General features: G+C 43.8%; 1 protein-coding gene across 1 annotated transcript; it reads right to left on the bottom strand.

Annotated features, from left to right (window-relative positions):
* Positions 1–2,819: 2,819 nt before the first annotated feature.
* Positions 2,820–20,977, bottom strand: LOC121613320 (proline-rich transmembrane protein 3). The gene is made up of 4 exons (XM_041946667.1): positions 20,751–20,977; positions 10,419–11,290; positions 9,993–10,313; positions 2,820–7,259 (listed from the first exon to the last, which is right to left on the bottom strand). The coding sequence occupies exons 2-4, from the start codon at positions 11,209–11,211 to the stop codon at positions 5,239–5,241; spliced, it is 3,135 nt and encodes a 1,044-aa protein (XP_041802601.1). The 5' UTR covers positions 11,212–11,290; positions 20,751–20,977; the 3' UTR covers positions 2,820–5,238.
* Between the last annotated feature and the right edge of the window lie 446 nt (positions 20,978–21,423).

The raw sequence follows: 21,423 nt of genomic DNA, 5'->3' as shown, positions 1-21,423 counted from the left end.
AGGCTCGGCTGTGTGTAGTCTCACACAGGCAGGTCTGTCTCCATACTTCATTAGCACTAGGTCGTGCATAGCAAAGAGTCCTTAATTGATATGTGATAAAATCTACAATGATGTTCTGTATGTTGTGAGTAAAATGCTGAATTTGACTGAGAAGTATCTCATTTCATTGTGTTTGGGAATCTACTTTATGTCATTAGTGTGTGCAAAATTAATTAGAGGGAAGCGTATTTGCTATATACACATTCACATTTTGCAGACTGCAGCAGGTCAACTTCAGCAGCAAACAACAGCATTGGTGTGAGCGTGATCATCACAGTAATGGCAATGAATGTGAGGTTTTATCAAAGCTGTAGCCATGGGATCAACACGGGGAGACCAAATCTGTCGGGGAGTCTGAGGGTCCCCCCACAGAAAAAATTAAAAAATTGAAAACTAATTTCCTTTCATTTACACTTGGGATGAGCTTTTCATTGCATTTTTACTGTGACTTCATGTTGGTTTTCTGACAAATATAATGTAATAAAGACAGTTGAATACACATGTGGTGTCTCATGTTGGTCTCTGGATGAATGTGTGGCTCATTAACTTTCCAGGTAACTTAGCTCTGATTAATGTCAGTGATGGTTGGTTGATTAACACTCGCATATCAGCCCATTTTCATCAAAAATGTTTTGTTTCCACTCCGTACTGACATGAATATATCATGTATTTCCTCCTGTGAGGAGATGCACACAAAGCATAGCAATAACAAACCAACATTTATTAAAGTAAGACACAACAGTATTGCCATGAGGTGTGGAGGTCAGGATCAGTGGCATATGGAAGCGTATAAATGCAGTGGCTGATGCAAAGTGAGTGTGTGAATGTAAAACAAAGGCAACGCAAAGAAAGCAATCAAACAGAGCTTGGTGAAGGGTGAAGTCACTTTAAAAACAGGTGTTCCCAGTTAACATGAGGGCGCCTGAGCTCCAGACTTTAGCAGTAACCGATTTTCTCTATATGTGGCTGCACATATAGACTCAGGCATGTGCCACATCTCAGCTACACCACAGAGGATGCAAGAGATCAGAGATGACGCAGAGACCCATCTCCAGGTAGTGAGGCGATTCATCCCGTCAGGTTGGCTGGCTTAAAGGAAAATGCCTGTGACAGTCAGGAACTTCTTTAAGGTGAGAGGAGTGTTGACAGAGGTTAATGTTTTCGTGGTCAGGGGTAACCACATTGTGATTCCCACATCTATAAGGACCGAGATAACAGAAAGGACTAACAATGGGGTTAGTGAAATGCAGAGAGAGTCAACCAGTCAGTGTGGTTGACAAGAATATGAGAAACCGAGAACACCTTGGCGGGGGTGACTTTCACACACGCTCAAGGATCAACTGTCACTAAAATGTATGAAGTCATGCAAATATAACCAGAATATATCAACATAATACAACACTGAAGTTAGTTAATGATGGGGTTAGGGTAAGCTAACGTTATGCTAACTGAATGCTAACAAAATGCTTGCTAATTATGCAAAGTTAATCTACCAGTATCTAGCAAAAAGAAAACACTAGCCTATCTTTGTCTCTGCCTCTATACTGCAACATTTTGTGTTTTGAACCTTGTGCAGTGTGTTTTGTGTTCAGCAGGGTTTTTTTTCTCACATTGGCTGTTACAGCCTCCTGTAGAACAGTTTTACTCACTATGTTGAAACTGATGTTAAATGGAGTTACACCCAGTTGCACACGTTGAGCTAGATGGGTGGTGGCCGTGTGCAGGTGACAGTTGATATTCTCCATAACTGTCCCATGTGCTGTTGACGATGTCACCTTTCCATTCCCCGTAGGTAGTGTGTGGGTGTGTGCGGTGAGTGAGTGTTTGAGCAAGAGGCAACTTTTAGCAGAAGACAGGAGTTCTGACAAGAACACAATAATCATTCATAAGTCATCATTCTCAAAATGCTTTTCAAAAACTACCACGATCAGACGTGATATATACGTCTCAATAACACACTACATTCCACTTCTCCAGTTTGTCATATATTTGAAAGTAGGTTAATGGAATGGACAGTACAGTGTTTGACATTGATTGTTCCCACCACAGCAGTCGACCAATGGTTCCTGCAAGGGTACAGCTACACCACTTGGACAAACAACTGTCCACTGTAATACTAAAAGCACTAATAATAATGGCATTTTTTAAGTTAGTTATGATTATTAGGTTTGCTCATGATTATTTCAGTTGGCAGTCCGTGGTTGCCAGTTAGGGCATATATTTATATAATATAGATACAGTATATATCATAATTAAAGCCCTGGGTTTTTATTTTATGTGGCTCCTCAACCCTCTGTATTTCAGCCTGAACGTCAAGAATCAGTCCGTCTCCATGAAAGAGCCATTCCTGGCAAGTTAATTGAAAAGCTGACATTACACTTGTTTGCTTTTGCTGGTTACTGAACGAGAAGTCAGTCGGCTGTGCTGACTCATGGCACTGTATCCCACTGCACAGCTGGAGAAACAAAGTTCTGCTTGACAATAATAAGAAGAACAAGATGGCAAAGTATGCATGATTTTAAGATATCTCCTTCCATCTGCAAAGGTTAGATATGTTTGCTTGTATGTTTGGATATGGTGGAGACTTTAAAAGAAAGTAGAGAAGATAGAAAAAGAGTTGGTGACAAAAGTTGGTGACATTTCACTCTTCAACAGAATGAAGAGAAACTTCAATTTTGCAGTTTTGTAGTTGATTAGTCTCTTGCTTACCAGTATGTAAAATACATCAAACATAACTAACAAATAATAAACAGTAATAAAAAAAACACAGGGACTTCAGGTTTTCTCACTTTTATTTAAATCCAGACATGAAATGCAGCAAGAAATACAAGAACAAAAGTTCAATGAGCAAAACAGAGAAATTAATCTAACACTGTACTTCTGCACTGTGACTACAGACTGGAGGGGGCACATTGATTGTTTTCTCTATGGCACGGACTGCTTTGTGGAGGGGGACAACACTACAGGTGCTGGACCACCCTGGTCATGAAGTGAAAGAGGTAACAGCGAGAACTGATACAGTGAAATCACGGGTTCATCGGAATGTAGACAACAACACAAGGCCATTGTACTGCAAATACTAAACAAGTCAAGCATCTCACATCACTGGGAGGTACTGCAAGTCACCTCGAGGTAACCGGAAAACAAGTCTTGGACCGGCTCTCATCAGGAACAGAGGCATTAATTAGGTTTTATTCCAAAATGATGTTGTTCCACTTTTAAAAAAAAATGTCACTTCTTGAAATGTATCATTAAGTATTCCCAAAAGTAACCCAAGATTCATTCCAGCAACCTTTTTGTGAGAACAAGGCTCAGTTTAAAAAGAATTTGGACACCTCACATTGGAACAAAACCTTTCTAATGTAAGACTCAGGAGAGAACCACTGGGCTATTTTCAGGATCACCAAACAGATTCAAGTTAATTAATAGACTAAATATGGTTCCACGTGAAGTGTTTTGTCTGTTTCTTTCCAAAACCTTTGTCATCAGTTAATGGTAAAAAAAAAAAAATACTAAGAAATCAAAATCCTGCAGACCTTGGCCATTAGTTATTCGTTTTGCAAAACTTGCATCATTACAATCCTGAGCACAGCCCAGAAAGTCCTTAACACAACCTCTGCAGTCAAGTATCAACTGTCACAGCTCTGCATGTCCTAAACAGACCGCAATCTGATGTCACAATAGCAACTGTCTGCACAGCTCAGACACATAAGCAATACCATTTTAGATTGTCTTTCACAGTAACAACTACAACTATGTTTCAAATACACCTTTATTCATGAACATCAAAAATAAAATTATTTACATTGTTGCTTGTACATCATATATTTGAAAGATATTTTCCTCTTGAGTAGTAAAATACTTCAGTCTAGTGCTCAGGCTTACAGTTAAGTGCTCTGTTATTGAGTTAGGTCTAGTATAAGAGATTTGAGGTTCATGCCAAGCTAGTCATGTGGGGTGCAGCCCTGCAAAGCCTTGTAGTTTTTAATTGGTTAACATATCACACAGTCTGATTTGTTTTAATGCAACTGATAGGATCATGGTTGTGTTATAATATTCTTAGTCAAATTCTGTAAAAATGCAGTCAGAGGCTTAAAATTGTACAGAATTATTGTTTGCAAAAGCTTTGTCCTACAGCAAAATAATGAGATGAAATGCATTAAACTCACAGGAATGCCTGAATCTCATTTTGGAGTCTGACGATTTCAGCTACAGCTAAAAGCCTCAGCAGCACTTTCACGTGTAAGCATGCGTCTGCATGTCCTGGCTGTTGTTTACTGCCTGTCTTTATGTAACCAGCTTCACATTAACATACAAGGCAGAGTGGACAGCGACAACAGCGGCAGCATGTTAAGAGCTTAGAAATAGTAATCTGTAGGTGACTCACTAAGATACCGGTAGGACGTTATACAGAGTTAACCCAAATAATTGGTTTATCGAACCATTAAAATAGCACAGAACCAACCAAGGTTATGTATGGCACATGTTTATATCACGAAGCAAATTGAAATATGGAAGATAGCAAATAAACTCTATGAAAGCAGTGAAATTCACAATAGTTGATATGTAGACGTTTTTTCACAGAAACAATGGAAATGGGACCTACAGACAATTAAAGCCACATTTATCTTTTACCCTTCAAACTTATTGAGGGTCTCTGGTGCTGTTCCCAGACAGGGAGTTGATCATCTAAACCTATTCTATGGATTTCATAAGTTATGGGAGGATGAAATTATTCACCATCACAAATTTCATACCAATCACAAGCAAGGACCTGCTAAAGAGCCATTTGTAGAACTTATCTGTATTTATGGGCCCAGTGTACTCGAGGTTATACCAGTGTTATGCAGGAGGACAGGAAAGAAAGGGGAATATGTGTGTGAGAGAGAGATGAAAAGAGTTATGACTGTGCTGTGTTGTTTATCTGTGCTATATCTCCCAGTTTAGAGTAAAAGGTGTACCATATCAAACACAGTACCCTTTAACAAGGTAAAAGGGAACTAGGTGATATCCTTTCAGGTCATCACCCAGAGACACTTTTAAATCTTTTTTAATTTTTTTTTCTTCTAAATAAAAATAATTCATTTTTAGGCAGTTCAATGACCAAATTTTCAATATTTGTTTAAGTCTTGGTTAGGAACACTTTGTTCAATGTGGTGTTTGAAGTGTGGTCTTTGGTCCTTATGCCCAAGGTTTGGTTTATAGATCAATAATTTCACTGCTGACACTGGCAGAGTCATCATGTCTGCTAACATCCAGGTAACTCCGTGACCCCGCTGGCCTCCCTGCCCTCCCCCGCACCCTCTCTGAGTCAGGGGTGATAAACGGCCGTGTGTCGTCCACTCCATCCTCCCCCAGATGCCCTGTTGATGTTCTGGAGGGACGGAGTGAAACAGGGCAGGACACTGATGAAGGGACACTTCCTACCGTGTTCCCAGCCCACCTGTGACCCTGGTGGGAGGGGGTGGGGGGAGCAGTCACCTGCCTGCTGGGCACACTGCTGAGAACGCTGCCCCCCAGTGGCATGGACGACTCTGTTGGAGCCTCACTGCTCTCAGACAACATCTGAGGGTCACTGTTCCTGCGGAGCCAGGGTCCCTGGCTGACCCCTGAGCCCGGGGAGGGAGACTGTGAGGCTTGGTTCAAAGGATGAAACAAGCTCCCTCCTCCGAGCAGGTGTTCCCTGTGCAGAGCCTCATCAATGCTGCGGGTCAGGTCAATGGGAGATGGAGGCCGCAGATCGAACTCATAAAGAGACAAGCAGGTGTCCCTATCCTGATCCAGACTGCCACTCACTGAGCGCTGTGGAGGCCTGCCCAGCGCCTGCAGTCTCAGCAGGGAGCCTGTGGAGCCATCAGATATGCCTCGTTCTGCAGAGTGGCCCCTATGGTTACGTCCTCGGTTGCTGTCTTTGACACAGCGTGGCTGGGCTGTGGCCTGCTCGTGATTCTGGTTCCTGATCAGACTCTTGCTGATGTCAGCTCCAGGACGCTCTTGGCCAGCCCAGTTGTTAGGCATCTCCCCTGGTCCGCCTCCTCCTCCTCCTCCCACCCCATTACTGTCAGACTTTCTACATGGCTTCCCCCTTAGGCTCTGGACTATTTTGGACCAGCAAGTATGTCTTTGACTAGAGCCTACAGATTGGCCAGGGGAGGGCAGGTCTCCTGCTGCTCTGCCATCTTGTCCACCCTCTTCCCTTCCCCGGCATCCTTGAGGCCTCCAGAACACCCAGGAACCCAGAAGTAGGAGGGAGAACCCCCAGGCCAGCTCTAAGAGCCGGGCCCAGAAGTGCACCAGCCACCATCCCCAGTTGAAGCGTGTCCAGTTTCCTAGGAGTCCATAAAGCCATAAGGTGGCATGAACATGGAGCCCACAGCACAGAGCCCCCAGAACTGCACACACTGCCAGCACTCTCCCCAGGATCACCCCTATCCTCCTGCTCCCTTTCCAAGTCTTCCTCCTAGCTTCTTCAGGGACTCCAGGGTGAGGAATAGGAGGGCAGCGTATACGTGGAAAGACATAGCAGAGGAAGCCCAGACAGATAGCCAGACCCCAGCACAGGGACAGGACCTGCAGGGTTACAGGCACCACAGGGGACAAAGCTGGGGAAAGCAGATCGGCCGCCAGCAGCAGGGTACACTGCAACACAGCCAACACAGCCACCAGAGGAGGATGCTCCATAGTGGAAGGTAACAAACTTACTCCTGCCACCCTCAATGCTAGCAGTGCCAGGGCAGCCTCGGTCCACACCAGCAGGTGTAGAGGCAAGTTGTAGAGGGCTGTTACTGCGGGGCGAGGGAGAAATTTCCGAGTGCCATAGGGGTCGATTAGAAAAAGAGCTGCCCTAAGGCCTCCAGCCAGAAACAATAGTGCGTTGGCGAGTGCAAGAGCACCCCGATGAGGACAGTTTGTGCCCGGGGACAGGGTGAGCCCAAGAGCAGCACCAGCGAACAGGAGGAGGAACAGGCTCGCTGATCCGTAGACATGCAGCTCCCAGGCGAAAGCCAGCGTCCTGCTCAGATCCCCCCAGTAGAGAAGTGTGGCATTAGGGGAGGGACTGGCACTGAGAGTGGGGGCTGGATTAGAAGTAGATCGGGGAGCTTGGTGGGGATGTCCTAAGAGAATGGAGCGATTCCTCTGACCGATACCAGTCTGATATGTGGGGCTAAACCTTGTTCGGGCGACAGGTACAACACCAGTTGCAAGGAAGGAAGAGGTCCCTACAAAAACAGAAAGAGAGTTTTGGTTTTAAGTTTTTTGAACACATGAAACCAATTGTCACATTCTTTCTAAATGCAATTTATCTGAAAAGCAGAACAGTGGTATAAGAAGTAGATGAAATATTACTTTCGAGCCACTAGGGGGGTGTAGCTCACCATCAAAGTCAAGAGCACAGGGTCAGTTCTTCATTGTAAACTAATCAGCTCTGCACAGACACATTGTCCCAGGTTTTTATTCAATAAAGACAAGGTCTAATCAGGTTAGTCAACCTGTATAGTTTCAAACCTTCTATCTTTAAAATATTACTAGATTTATATCAGTTTCTTTTTCCCCCCTCTTTGTGAGTTTCAAGTCAGTGTGTTGTTACCCAGCAGCTCTAACACTGCATCCCAAAACATGGCTTAGTATGGAAATAATAAATATAAACCACAAACCCTTTGTGAAGGCAGAAATGCGCAAATTACACATCATGTATGTACTCAACAGGGCACACACAACTGCATATGTAATCCAAAAAGAAGGCACAGTATTTCAGATAATCCCATCATACAGGCGTAGAGTTTACATATTCAAGACAAAGTCCAATTATGTATTGTTATTTTTGTTGTTATTTTAATCAAAGTACCAAAAGAAGATAGTTATGTAGAAAAGCTCTTCACTTCTGTAATAGCAATCATAACATGCAAAAATGTCAGTATGACCTGAATATTATGCCACCACATCATGCATATTATATTCCTAAATATTACAAGACATTACGCAGAGCAAAACTGCTCAGGATAACTGAAAAGTAATTGTGTGGCTTAATTGGATTATGTAATTAACAAGAACATCTACATTATGTAATACTGTCACAATGCATCCACGCACAGGGAAAACTCTCCGCTCAGATTTGCAGTATTATACAATATGTAACTACTTCAGACAACACCTTGACAGTGTGGCATCTCATTACCCCTCTCTCTCATTTTCTCATGCACACACATACTTCTATTTGTTCAAGGCACTCCACCTTAACCTCATGCAATACCCTGGAAAAACCCTTCCGCTTCATAATCATTCATCACTGATTGCTTTGTGAACTACTCAATTGTAAAGATAACACACAGCATAAAAAACACAACATACAAGAACTGAGCGAGCACCATAAAAAGATGTGAATAACACTACTAAAAACATTTTATAGGAATGCAGCAAACACATAAAATATACACCTAAGAATCAGTTACAGTTAAGGAGCATCTATCTAGAATTATTTCAATGGAATTGAATTCTGGGGGGTCATAAATAGAACAGGGGTCCTTCTCTAGAAAAAAAGAAAGAAAAGGAAGAAAGAGAATAATTTTCTGCAATTCACAGACTGTAATAACTGGCTAACATGTCATGAGCGTCAAGACAATGTTATTGTAACATACTGAGTAAGTTAGTTCCCCACTCGGTAACGGAATAACCCTCAGCAGGGCTGAGTGCATGTAGACATATTGTAATATATTTTGCATTATCTGCATAATATGTTTCAGTTTGCCCACCAGCCACCACCCCCTCATTTGAAATGGCATGACACGTCCAGACATTTAAACCTGAATGGTGGAACAACATGATCAGTGGTAAAACACTCAAACCATCAGCCACTTGCAGGACTTTAAGCCCATCCTCACCCTGGAAAAGACACCCATAAAGCTGACACACTGACTAATGACTCACTCCGACATGTGGTTCACTTCCTGGCTCTCTCCCTCACTCCCTCCCATCACACACAGACGTTTCACTTTCAGACTCACATGGGCAGGCACTGCATACAGATCACAGACACACGTCTTTATTTATATAAAGGTATGATTTACTTCCTTCCCTCAAACTTTTTTTCTTCTTACAGGAGCAGGATCCAGACACATTCCAGATGTGCTGATCACATTTCACAGCTGGATACACTTAAACCTTCCCCTGCCCTTGAGTTTTCTCTTTAACACACACATGCACTGCTTAGGCTGCTTTATATGTCCACATGTTGAACTAAAACATAAATATCCTGTTTCATCTCATAGGACACACAATCCAGATACAGATAGCAGATAGACTGTATACACACAGTACAAACTGGTGCTGGTGTGGATGCAGGCTGCTAGTACTTTCAATGACCTGCCAAGGAACGTAATTGACTTTAAATGTATTCCTGGGCCAGCAGAGTGAATGTTTAAAACTCATTAAGATGTTGTTCTCATGGTATCTAAGAGACTGGCTCATTCGCCCCATGTGTCATGCTTTTCCTTTTCCATCTACATTTTTTTTTTACTCCCCTCCCTTCATCCCTTTCACCGTGCATCTGGTTTTCATTACCATCCCCACTCCCTGCATTTCTATGCCTCTACCTTTCTTCTACCACACTTTCACCCACCCAATCTACTCTCTCATCGGTATTCCCAAAAGTCTCTTTTTCAGACGCCGCTTTCCTCTCGTCTATCTCTTTGCCTGGCTGCAGCTCCACCCGCCCCTTCCTCAGCCCTCCCTCTCACCTCCTGCTCATGCTTTCTTCCCTCGCCATGTCAACCCCACACAACTACCACCCCACTTTCCATGGAAATGTTTCTCTGCTTTTTCCCTCCTTTGAAGCCTCTTCCAGATTGTTCCAGTAAAAAAGTCCCAGCTGCACAAATAATTCCATTTAAATTATCAAAGGATAAAGGTCAGTCTAAAAGTAGTCGACTACAGAGCACAAGAAGCTCATTTCTTACCTGTCCTTGATGACTGTACAGTTGTGCTAGCTGTATTTTGTCCAAGTTGTGCTGTTTTGTTGGGTTGATTTGTCGTTTTGGGAGATGTTCTCACAGACTCCTGTGTAGTACTAAGCATATTATTTGGAGATGTGGCTGTGACTTGCTGTGCTGAGGTGTTAGACTGCGGACCACTTTGGGCAGTGGCCGGCTGTCGTGCAGTGTGTGACTGCTTATCGACAAAACCAGTGGTGGTCGTCGCGGTTTGGGGTGCTGTCACAGCTGCAGAGTCCTCCTTTGGATTAATTCTGGTGGTGGAGGGGGCGTTTGCTGTCAGTTCACCTAAAAATGGTGGAAAAGACAAATCTGTGACATGACGTAAAGAGTCTGACCTTAACAAAACCTCGCTGTCATAAAGCATTCAATCTAATGTGTTTTATTTCTCACCTGTCAACGCTACAGTCTGAGGTGTCGCCTGCGTTGCCAGTGGTGTCGTAGAGATTTTACTGGCTGTTGTAAGCACAAACAGGCGAGGCTTGAGGGTTTGACTGTCCGGTGGCGGTGTTTTTACATCAGAAACTTCAGATATGGCCGTTTGCGCCTGTGGCTGATACTGTGGCATTTCATCACCAACTGTTGGAACAGGTGATGCCTCCCTCACAAGCATCACTGTTGGTGCACGACCTGATCCCAACCCTTGCAAATCATCGTCATCTGTCTCTTTGACTGATCCCTCCTCTGGACTTCCTGCTGTCACTGGCTTGTCACCTGCAGACTCAGCGACAACAGAGGAGGGCAAAGTGGGCAGAGGTTGAGTTGAGCCTTTTGTCGTGACATCTCCCTTTGCAAAAGCTCTGCTAAATGCTAAACTAGCTGTGTCAGTCCTGGGCCTGGCAGCAGTCGGTTGAGTTAAAATTGGCCCGCTGCTGAGGTTATGCGTAGAAAGGGCAGATATAAAAGACGGAGTGGATTGTGCAGTAGGACGGGGAATCCTTTGCCCTTGTTGCACTGTATTCGTTGTTGTCAGTCTATCCTGGACTGTAGCTCTGATAGGCACATCACTTCGCCCTCTGGGAGGCAAAGACGGCCAGAATCTAGTAGTCCGCTTGGTTGGCTGAGGTGAGGGATTAATAGGGAGGTCAAGATGGGGGAAGGAGGAAGAACCAATGATGGTCTGGGCCTCTAATGGCTGGAGGAGGGAGAGGAGGAAGGCCAGGAAAAGGAGAGGCATGGGAGCCATGGTCTGCCTCTGAATGGTGAGCAGTGACTGGTCCCTCTGGTTGTCTGTCTGTGCGTCACACCATCCTTCCACTGTGCTTCTGTTGATAGAGAAAAAAGACTTTTTGCATTTTCTCATGTAAAATAAACTATACAAGCACAAACACAAAAAGAGTGGGTACATAAACATTATGGTACCACACAGGTGCAGAAATACAGTTAAAAACCCATTTTAGCTCAATTTAGTAGCAACAGTGCATAGCTCACTGACGCCTTGAAACAGTGTGAATAAGCTAGAATTTGTGATGATGTCTAATATCCCGAGTGCATGCTGTAGCCTTGCCATGCTGATTCGGAGGGCAGGTCAACGGCACTCCCACGAGGTATTAGCAGCATGACACCAGCACACTCTCTGGGTGTGGTGAGGTGTTTGGTTTCAGAATACATGGCACATATGCCGGCACACACAGACAAAAACAAAGGCAAGAGTTCAGCTTGTAAGTTGTATAATAAGTTTCACCATCAAAATGATGAAGCCAAAAACACCAAAAGGAGTCACAGATGGTTTCATTCAGTGACAGATGGACACATTGACTTTTTTTCCTCACTATCTCTGCCATAAAATGTTCTTTGGATGAATATCAGTTTCCTCCTAAGTCTTCATTTTTTTATTTTTTTTGTTCCAAGCAGCGGGACTGCTCCCTTTTCTGCTAGTTCTGTCTGAGTCATGAACGCCAGGAGCTGACAGCTGTACTGCCGAGTGTGGTGAAGCTCAGAGAGCCCAGCGGCACGGAGAAGCCCCCGGGCCCTTGAGGATTACACAATCCTAAGAGTCATCTAGATAAACAGCTGTCTGTCGCATCCCCTCAACATCCACCTCTTATCAAAAAACATCCCTTTCGTGAATCTTGCTTGTTCAAACCAGCCTCTGCCTATGACTCACGGCGGGAGATAACCTTGGGGGAGCAGTCAGGATCACACTGAAACTTCAGCTGAAACATTAGGAGGAAAAGCACAGAAAATAGAAACCAGTGCCTATGGGAGAATTCATTCTGCTGCTCATGACTCACCTAGGGCCCATTCACAGCAGCAATGTCTAGCTCTCTCAGACATTACTGCAGCTGGCATGTGCACTCCGTGCTCATGAACACATGCGAGACGTGCGTAACGTGTGTGAGTATATGGAAAAAAACGTGTGTAAGTATGTGTGTGTGCACAAGGGGTCGGTCACCAAGCAGGAAGTCACAGACTCACATACTGTAGCTATGTGAGAAAATGAGTGCAAAACAAATGCAACATTAGCTTGCTTTTGAGCGCGTTTCCCTGTTTACTAAGTGTTGGTGGTGTTACACAAGAGGAGCTGAGGAGAAAAACTGTCCATGAGTGGAATCATAAAAGTGGTAGTATATCTCCACCCACTCACAGTTGCCTCAATGTTTATTTTCCTTCCAGTCTCAGCCACCTCTTCTGCTCTCGGTCTAGTCGGCTGTTGGCCAATCCAACGTCTGATTAATCCCCGTTTTCCCCCCTTTCTTTCTTCTCCTTTTGTCCCCCATTTACAGTAACTGGAGTTATTTCAACACAGCCCAACAGCATGCTCCTAGGTGAGGGCTGAAAGATGGCCCCGAAGATATGGAGTTTTGGGATATGAGAATGCGGAGATAAGAAATGAGTACACTCGCAGAGTGGATAGGCGGGAGGGAAAAGACAGAGGTGGGAGGGCGGAGGAGGCATGGTGATGGTAATGAGGCTGACAGCGGAGGGTATGGGGAAGGGAGGGGGCGAAAATTGAGGAGATCTGTGACAAAATTAAAACTGAGAGAAATGGTGAGGGCTGTAAATTTGTGGGATGTAGAGATAGCTCGCTGATAGAAACTGACTATGAAGCAGAATATTAGAGGAAAAAGAGGAAGAGTCATGAGGAAACCACGTTTCAGGATTAACAGGTTTGTTGTGGTCCAAGCAAAGACATGGAAGTCTGTCCAGAAAGGCATTGCTGAGAAACTGAGCGGCTTCACCTTTCCTCAGAGGTAAACTGGCAGAAGCGTAGACCCTGGCATCTGGAGATAAACAACCTGACTATTGAGAAATGGCTTTTAGTAAACATACCACTATCTTGATCCAAAGTAATTCAGCATGAATCAGCCTACGTGTGTGTGTGAAGGTAGGTAGTAGAGATTAATGAGTTTCAAAAGGCATTCGGCCAAATAAGCTCTAGTGAGAGGAGAGACACACTGTTGCTGTATCTGAAACACTGTCAGTGTCTCATCTCCACACATGACAAATAAGCACAAACACATAGACACACACAGCAGTGGTTCCCCGCAAGGTTTTTCTTGACTGGATTTAGACAATTTGACTACAAGTTTCCATTGAGCTAATACAAATAGAGTAAATATAGGCTGATCGGCAGCTACTCCAAACTGCCTGAAGTACAGGCCAGGAACGAGAAACCATGTGCGTTGCTGGATTTTATTTCTAACCAAACACTACAAAGACCGGATCAGTGTAATCAGCTGGTTTGGTGTTTGGCTTGAATATAATCCAACATGCTCACAGCCCACCATCGCACATCCTTGAATACTACACCCCCTTCAACAGTGAGTAAAATAGAGACACGCACTTACAAATAAGACAGCACGTCCTTCTGTGACTGTCCATGGGAAGAGTTCAGATGGATGCATGGTCAGTGAGAGTATTTTTATCGTGTTCAGTCCCTCGGGGGACGAGGGGCACATCCCTCTGTATTTCATGTGCAGCGGGGTGTGCATGTTGTGTAGATGCCGTCACTCTCTCTCGCACAATACGTTCTTTATCCAGAGCAGGAAATGCCCACGGATAATAGCCAATAGTACAGCAGCAAGCGACAATCGACAAGATTATTATAAACTCCTTGCCCACTGTGTCGGCCTGTTGGTTATACAATCACATGACTCGACAGAACAGCAGCTGTTACTAATCAGTTAATCGTTACAGTAGTGATGTCATGTCTACACCTTATGTATTAGGATGACCAGCTAATGTCCGTGCTTTATATAAGGGACCAGGCAGTGGGGTGGGAAGTGAGGTTTTTGGAGAATCTCTCTCTTGCAAAAGCTCTCTCTCTCCTCTGCCAGATTCCAGAGAGTCTGGCAGTGCAAAAATTCCATTAATTTGGGCGACTATTTCCAGGGACAGACATAAGTCTGTTTGTGGACAGAGGGATCTGTGTCTTTTCAACAAAGACCGGTCTAAAGTACACTTGTTTCAATTAGGGTTGGGTATCAAACCTCAATACTTGTAATGACTGAAATGTGTCTTTCACAGGGTATGGAAAGCTTTCAAGTCCTGAAACATAGCACTGAAATCTTGTTGTTTGATCAGACAGTTCCGAATATGAATCTCAATTTGTCCATTTTAGACTAGAATGTATTGAGGCAAAGGTCTTGTACAGCTGCGTGTGTTTAGACAACAACATTTGAGAACTTTGGCTTCTGAAATGAAGTGTTTTGTAGAAAATGTTCATATTGTTCAAAGTAAGGCGTTGAAATCAATACTGTTAACAAATATCGAAACTCAGGTATTGCATAAGCACAAGTATTGAAACAAGACTAATCCACAGTCATGCTAGCAGCTCTGTGAGGCTGTATTTAGGCACAGCAGTGCTTTCTTTGAGCTAAATGCTAATGCTGACATGCTCTTCTTACAATGCTAACATCGTGATATTTAACATGTGTAACGTTAACCAAGTTCACCATATTAGTTTAGAGTGTTGACATGCTAACATTTGCACATTAGTCCTCAATGTCAGAACCCATCATCTGACGACAGTTTAGGCTCTGGGGACATAGGGACATAGGGATGACAGATATGAAAGCATAGACTTCCTCTTCCGTCTGCCGGTCACTGTTTATACTCCGCAACTATACTACTACTTAGCAACTTAAAAGATAACTTTCGTTTTTTACAACCTGGACTTTATTTGTAGCATTAAATACGACCATTTAGACACCCAGACAACTTTGGTGGCATTTGGAGTCATTTTGAAGAAATTAGCCCCAGAAGAGCGGCGCGTATATCCGTATAATGCGAGTAATTGGGGCACCCGTGCGTAGCCTCTATAAACGCATAATCTGCGGCGAAACTCGTTCATATTCCAATATTTGGTTATGATATGCTGGTGCTATTCCCCTCTGAGCCCGTGGTGGCATGTTATCAACATCCAGTGTCTCTAGACAACTACTTCTGACGTGGATGACGTCATTTTCGAGCGCCGCGCGCTGCGAGCAACCAGCCACAACACGGCTAACTCTGCGGCAGTCGGCTAGTTTAGCTGTAGTTTGCGACTGTTATTTTTCACAAAATGGATGAATATTTTTCCGACTCTGAGGTGGTGGACAATGACTTTGTTTACGATGGATGACATTTTGTGCAATTCATATAAACAGATTTGTGCACAAGAATGCAGATAAATTAAAAATGCTACTAAAAAGCTAAATCGTCACCAGACGATAGTCCACAGTTTCCGAGATTGTATTTTAGCCAATGCATTCTGCCTAATTTGTTTACCTGCATGAAACCAAATCCCGTCCAAATGTGATTGGTCAATACTACTCCGACCACAAACGGACTACAAAACCAGAATGCTTCTGATACCTACAATCTGGTCCCTTGGCTACAGATCCTGCATTCACATACAGATATTTGTTCATAGATGTTAACTAGCCTGAATCACTAAGCACAGTTGAGGCTGATGGGAATGTCACTGGTTCTGCAGGTTTTTGGTCAAAACCCAACGTGTTGGGCAAAATAAATGTATACCTGATGATGGCACTCAATGAAATCGCAGGATCACCAAAGGTGGTACAATTCAACCTGAGGGGGATATAAATGTCTCCACCAAACCTCATGACAATCCATCCAACAGCTGTTGAAACATTTAAATCAAAATCACAAATGTCAGCCTCATGGTGAGGAAAAGTCAGTGGATAATCGAAGTCAGGAGGATTCTTCTTCTGGGGACCATGAATGTCTGTACAAGACTTTCTAGCAATACATCCAATAATTGATGAGATATTTCAGTCTGGAAGTGATGGACCAACGGAGTTAATCCATTAATCGTTTGTTATGGTCTGGTGTTCCTGTGCTCATGTCTTTTGCTTGCCTCTCGCCCTACCGGTGTATCTCTCCCTCTCTCTCACTCTCTCTCTCTCCACCTGTTACAGGTAGAGCACAGAGAGGCGGGGCAATCTCCTCAGCAGCAGGCCCCCTCAAACGCACCTGTTTGACATAATCTAATCAGCCTGGCTACTTAAGAAACCTCCAGATCCAGTCCTGTGTCAGATGATTCCTCTAGCTATTTAATGTGTACGTGCTGTCGAGTTGATCCTCGCCTCCTGTGAATCTAGAGATATTTGCATTTCCTAGATTGTTCTGAGTTTGTTCGTCACCGCCAGTCAGATAATTATTTTTCCTGTCAAGAGATTTTGTATTACTTTGTTACTTTTTCCCGTTGTGGCAATTTTTGGTTTATTTTTTCTAAGATCAAGTGTTTTTTCCCCACAAGGTGGTTTTTTGTTATTCCTATTGTTAATAAATATCCTACTCCGTTTCACTCTGCTTTTGGTTTTTGCTTTATGTTCCAGAGCCCCAAATGACATCTTCAAATTGCTTCTTTTGTCTAACCAACAGTCCAAAACCCAAAGACCCTACATTTACTATCAGAAATGACAACGAAAAGCAAGCACATCCTTACATTTAAGCAACTGGGCCCTGCAAATGTTTGACATTTTAGCTTGAAAATTACTCAAATGATTCATCGATTATCGAAGTACTTGTCTTAATTAAGCTTTGATCGACCAATCATCTAATCACTGCAGGTCTGCAGTATATGTGTGAATATATGTGGACTCAGGCTTGTGCTGTGTGTCAGTGCATGAGATTACAACACCATGTCTTTGACTGAGTGCCCGATACCTGATTTGACTCGCATCCAATGTCAAGGTGGCTCTCTAATGAGCAGGATTTAACAGTCTCAGTCACTCATGAGCAGAGAGGCTCTCAGCTGAGAAGCAGAGCTTGTTAATGGATGATGGGGATGAGTGGGACAGAAAAAAATGAGAAAACATACAAAAAAAAAGACAAGAAATTAACAGTGAGAATCAGATAACAAGGTGAGAGAGGTAGAGTAACAGGCTTTCTGCAGCGATGGCAAGAATGGACAAACAGACAGCAGAAGGACAGAGGAATAGTAAGGATGGATAGAGAGGATAAGACATGGAAAGACAGAGAAAGAAACTGGAATAAACCAGCAGAAAGCTGTCTGTCACTGTGGACCTCTGCACTGCAACGGCTCCTCAGTCCAACAGAGCAGTTAAGTATTACTCGCCATACAGATGTATAACTTGTTTGTACTGTACTATGTACGGAGAGGGGTGAGACTGTGAGGCAGTGTATGTAGGTGAATTTGTGTGAGACAGAGAAACAGAGTGAGGGGGGAAATGGGAGAGGGAGTATGTGTGGTTAACTTGGTATGCGGGTGGTGGGGGAGGTCGCTGGTTCGACCGTTAAAAATTCCACACCTTGAAATAACATATGGATTGCAAACAGCACCCACAATAATCTCTTGCGAATTTCAATCATAGCTACCATATTAAAATGATTTAATAAAACAGACAGTTTAAATGAAGTTGACTTATATGTCAGGAGATATATGAGCTCTTTGCATGCATTATAGATCCTCCAGGAAGTTTTCCAAGCAAGGTTATACAACTTCTAGACCTCTGCCTTGGACTAAAAGCTGTCCATTTAGGTCTTAAGACAACCTAAAGCCTGTTAACGATGCCTCTCTCATTGCACTCCACTGCCTGGGGGGGAGTTAAAACTCCAGCAGAGCAACTGACCACACAGTGAGGTCTTGCTATATGAAGAGAGGAGGCTCCAGAACCAATCGTGGATGCTTTTGATCCCCAGCTGTAGAGGATGTCCAGCTTTAAAGCGCTGACCCCACAACTTCTTTGACTGATGTTCCGCCTTCATGCGAGCCACGGATCAAAGGCCTAAGGTCAGCCTGAAAGGGTGAGGCCCTTAACTGCACTGTGACTCTGTGCATATCTTGACAGACACAGCCGGTAGAACAAAGGCTACGAATATTGACATATAACAGGTGACTATGGAAAGAAAGTTCACCAGAGAGCTGATTCACACAGATTCAGTGAACAATTGTGAATTGAGTGTTATTCAGAACTTAAAATTTGTTTTTACATGTTCCCAGAAACGCACCCTGAGAGATAGCAAGTGTGGTGACTGAATCAGACAGCTGCTAAACCAAGTCAAGCCACAAAACACTTTCAGGAAAATAGATTACAGGCATCACAACTCGTAACTGTTTGCCTGCTACAGGGAGTTAACCACAGCTCCACTTCAGCCCAGGACTCTCACATTGTTCCAGCTGGGTGCAATAAAATGACTGCTGCCTTAAGTGGTGTGTTGTGTGGCAATCACTCAATCTGCAAACAGATTGTGTGTATATAAAAAAGGTGTTATCTTGTACATAAATGTCCTTGGTGCATATGTTCAACTTTATTAAATTGTAATGCATTTGCTGGAGTACTTTGTCTACACACAGCCAAAAAAGATCCAGTGCCTTACAGAGTTCAGTAAAAGATCATGTCGAGTGCTTAGTGGGTTTCTGCTTCATTGATATACCGATGTCTTGATTTATGCTTTATTTTCCACTATGCTGACAGTTCAGGACTGCCTGTTCTTGGAAGTGCTGTTAACTGGGAGGTATTATTTAACTGTACTGCCAGTTTAAAAGCATCTGGCTCAAAATATGGGTGAATGCTAACTTTTTCTTTTTCTTTTTTTTTACAAGCTAATCCATTAACATAAGCCATTTATAGGCCACTCAATACTGAGGCATGTATTCATGGATCATCTTATGTCCTGTTTCACCCTTTTACTCTTTCAAAACACCACTTCTCCACGAAGGCACAATCAAAGCAGCCAGTAAATCTTTGCTGAGCAGCTTTACGAATGGACGGGGCCTTTTCTCTTGTCAGTGGATCAGGGGCTGCTGTTTCTCTTTTGAATCCGAGCTGTCTGGCAGGGCTCTGTGTTGCATCCAGTAGCACTTTGGAGCAGCTCTGCCTGCCTCTCAGTGACAGGCGCACTGGCGCGGTTTCCCCCCCTTTTTTTTGCCTTCTCCCTCCGCTGGGATGCGTTAAAATCCTGATGAGGAACAGGTGAATCCAGATCCTCTATGTAGCACAGCCCTTGTGCCTACATGTTGGAAAACCCTCATAAATATGCTGCAAACACACGCGCAACATGTTGCGCACGTGCCAGCAGTGGTCAAACGGAGAAATAGTACCCCATTTGTCGCTGTTTCACCAAAGTGTACTTTCATTTTCTTACGTTTCCTGAGATATCGGGGCATTCAGATTTGCTATGCAAATTCATGAAACAGGAGAAGCTAACTGGTTGAATCTAGCGGGCGAAATCTAAAGTGGGATGTGTCAGACAAACTACAAGAGCCACAACGATTAGTTGATTAATCAATTAGTTGTCAAACATTATTTATTTATTTAATTGCCACCTACTCTGATAATCTATTTATCGTTTTGAGCCATTTTTTTTATTAAATGTCCAGATTCTCTGATTTCAGATACTCAAATGTGAACATTTTCTGGTTTCTTTACTCCTCTATGACAGTACACTGAATATCGTCGGGTCATGGACAAAACATCTGGGGATGTGACTTTAGGCTTCTTTTTTTTTTAATTCTGACATTTTATGGACCAAACAACTTATCAGTTAATTGAGGAGATGATCAATAGATTAATCAATAATGAAAACAATCGTAAGTAGCAGCCACTACAGACTATGATCATTAAGATTTTACTAATCACTATTAGTAAAATAGTGATGGGATTGTTACTGAACTGAATCAAAGTGTTCACTTTTTACTTAAAATGCGACTAAATAAACAAAAATTAGCGTGTATCTGTCTTTCCAGGCGCATCCTCTAATGGGCTGCGTTGCACTCCTGTAACTGGTGGTTATTAAGTAACTAAGTAGCCAACTGTAATTTAGCTTCAGTAAGCTAGTTAGTTACAAACGTTAGGTCTAAGTTTTCGTGTAAACTTTGCTACCGTGAAGATCTATGGGAGTTTTAGGATTTTTAAATAATCTTTAGGTCGATTTCACGCTAATATTTTAATCACCTGATAACGTTTCACTGTTGGTCACCAAACGCAGTACAGACGTTACTGTGTACGTTACCTTCCTGAAGGTAGGAAGAAGCCGTGATGGCTCCAAATGACAAAACGGGACACGAGCAATCATTCCCAATAACAACACACACAATTTTTGGACCACACAGGAAACCAGGTACAGGTAAACCACGCGAAGGTGCGACAAAGCCCCGGTGTGTTGAATTAACGTTGACAGCCTGTAAACCTGAACCGACGACTGGCACCGCGGCACAGGTAGAGGCGACGTCACGCGCGTATCTCTGCGCAAAGTATCGCCGCATAGCAGCCCCTCCACAACTATTATCAAGTCCACCATCGAGCGTACCTGCAGGTCTGTGCGGCTCCTCTCCGATGGCGTCCTCTGCGGCAGGATACGAGCACTAGGACATGGCGAGTCAGCCAAAGGAGACGTGCGGCGTCGATCCGGGTTAGCCGCCGAGCACAACTGTCCGCGCTAAACGGTCTTCCGTCGACGTACAGCACAGAGGGGTTGCGTTCAGCAGCCTTGTGCCACTGCCAGCGCTTTAGCCATGAGCTAGTGAGGAGATGTACGCCCCCTCCAACCGCTCCATCTCCCTCCACATCGCTCCCTCCCTCTCATTTTTTTTTCTCACAAGCGGATAAACACGACTGCCTGCCTGCAACCTATTGCTTGGCACGGCTGTTACGCAACTGCAGCCCGGCACGCAGTTCCAGATTGAGATTGACCGTGCCACTTAATCTACCTTTCAGAGGGCAGCATGCTTAGACAGTGCCCGGTGGAAATATGACTACACTGGCATCGACATCATCACTCAGCATGCAGTGCTACTATCCAGTTTCTGCACCCCCCACACACAGATTATAGCTGAAAATAAGATGTCATGCTCCCAACTGGGTTGTGAAAGCGGCCGGGCGGTGTTAAGGACTGTCATGTGGAGACAGGTGAGGAGGCACCTCACATTTCTGGCTGAGTGGTGCAGCAGCAAGGAGGACAATAAGCTGGGAACAGAGCTGTG

The sequence above is a fragment of the Chelmon rostratus genome, chromosome 10 (assembly GCF_017976325.1).
Source record: "Chelmon rostratus isolate fCheRos1 chromosome 10, fCheRos1.pri, whole genome shotgun sequence".
Lineage (NCBI taxonomy): Eukaryota > Metazoa > Chordata > Actinopteri > Chaetodontiformes > Chaetodontidae > Chelmon > Chelmon rostratus.
This window is presented reverse-complemented; position numbering and strand designations above follow the sequence as displayed.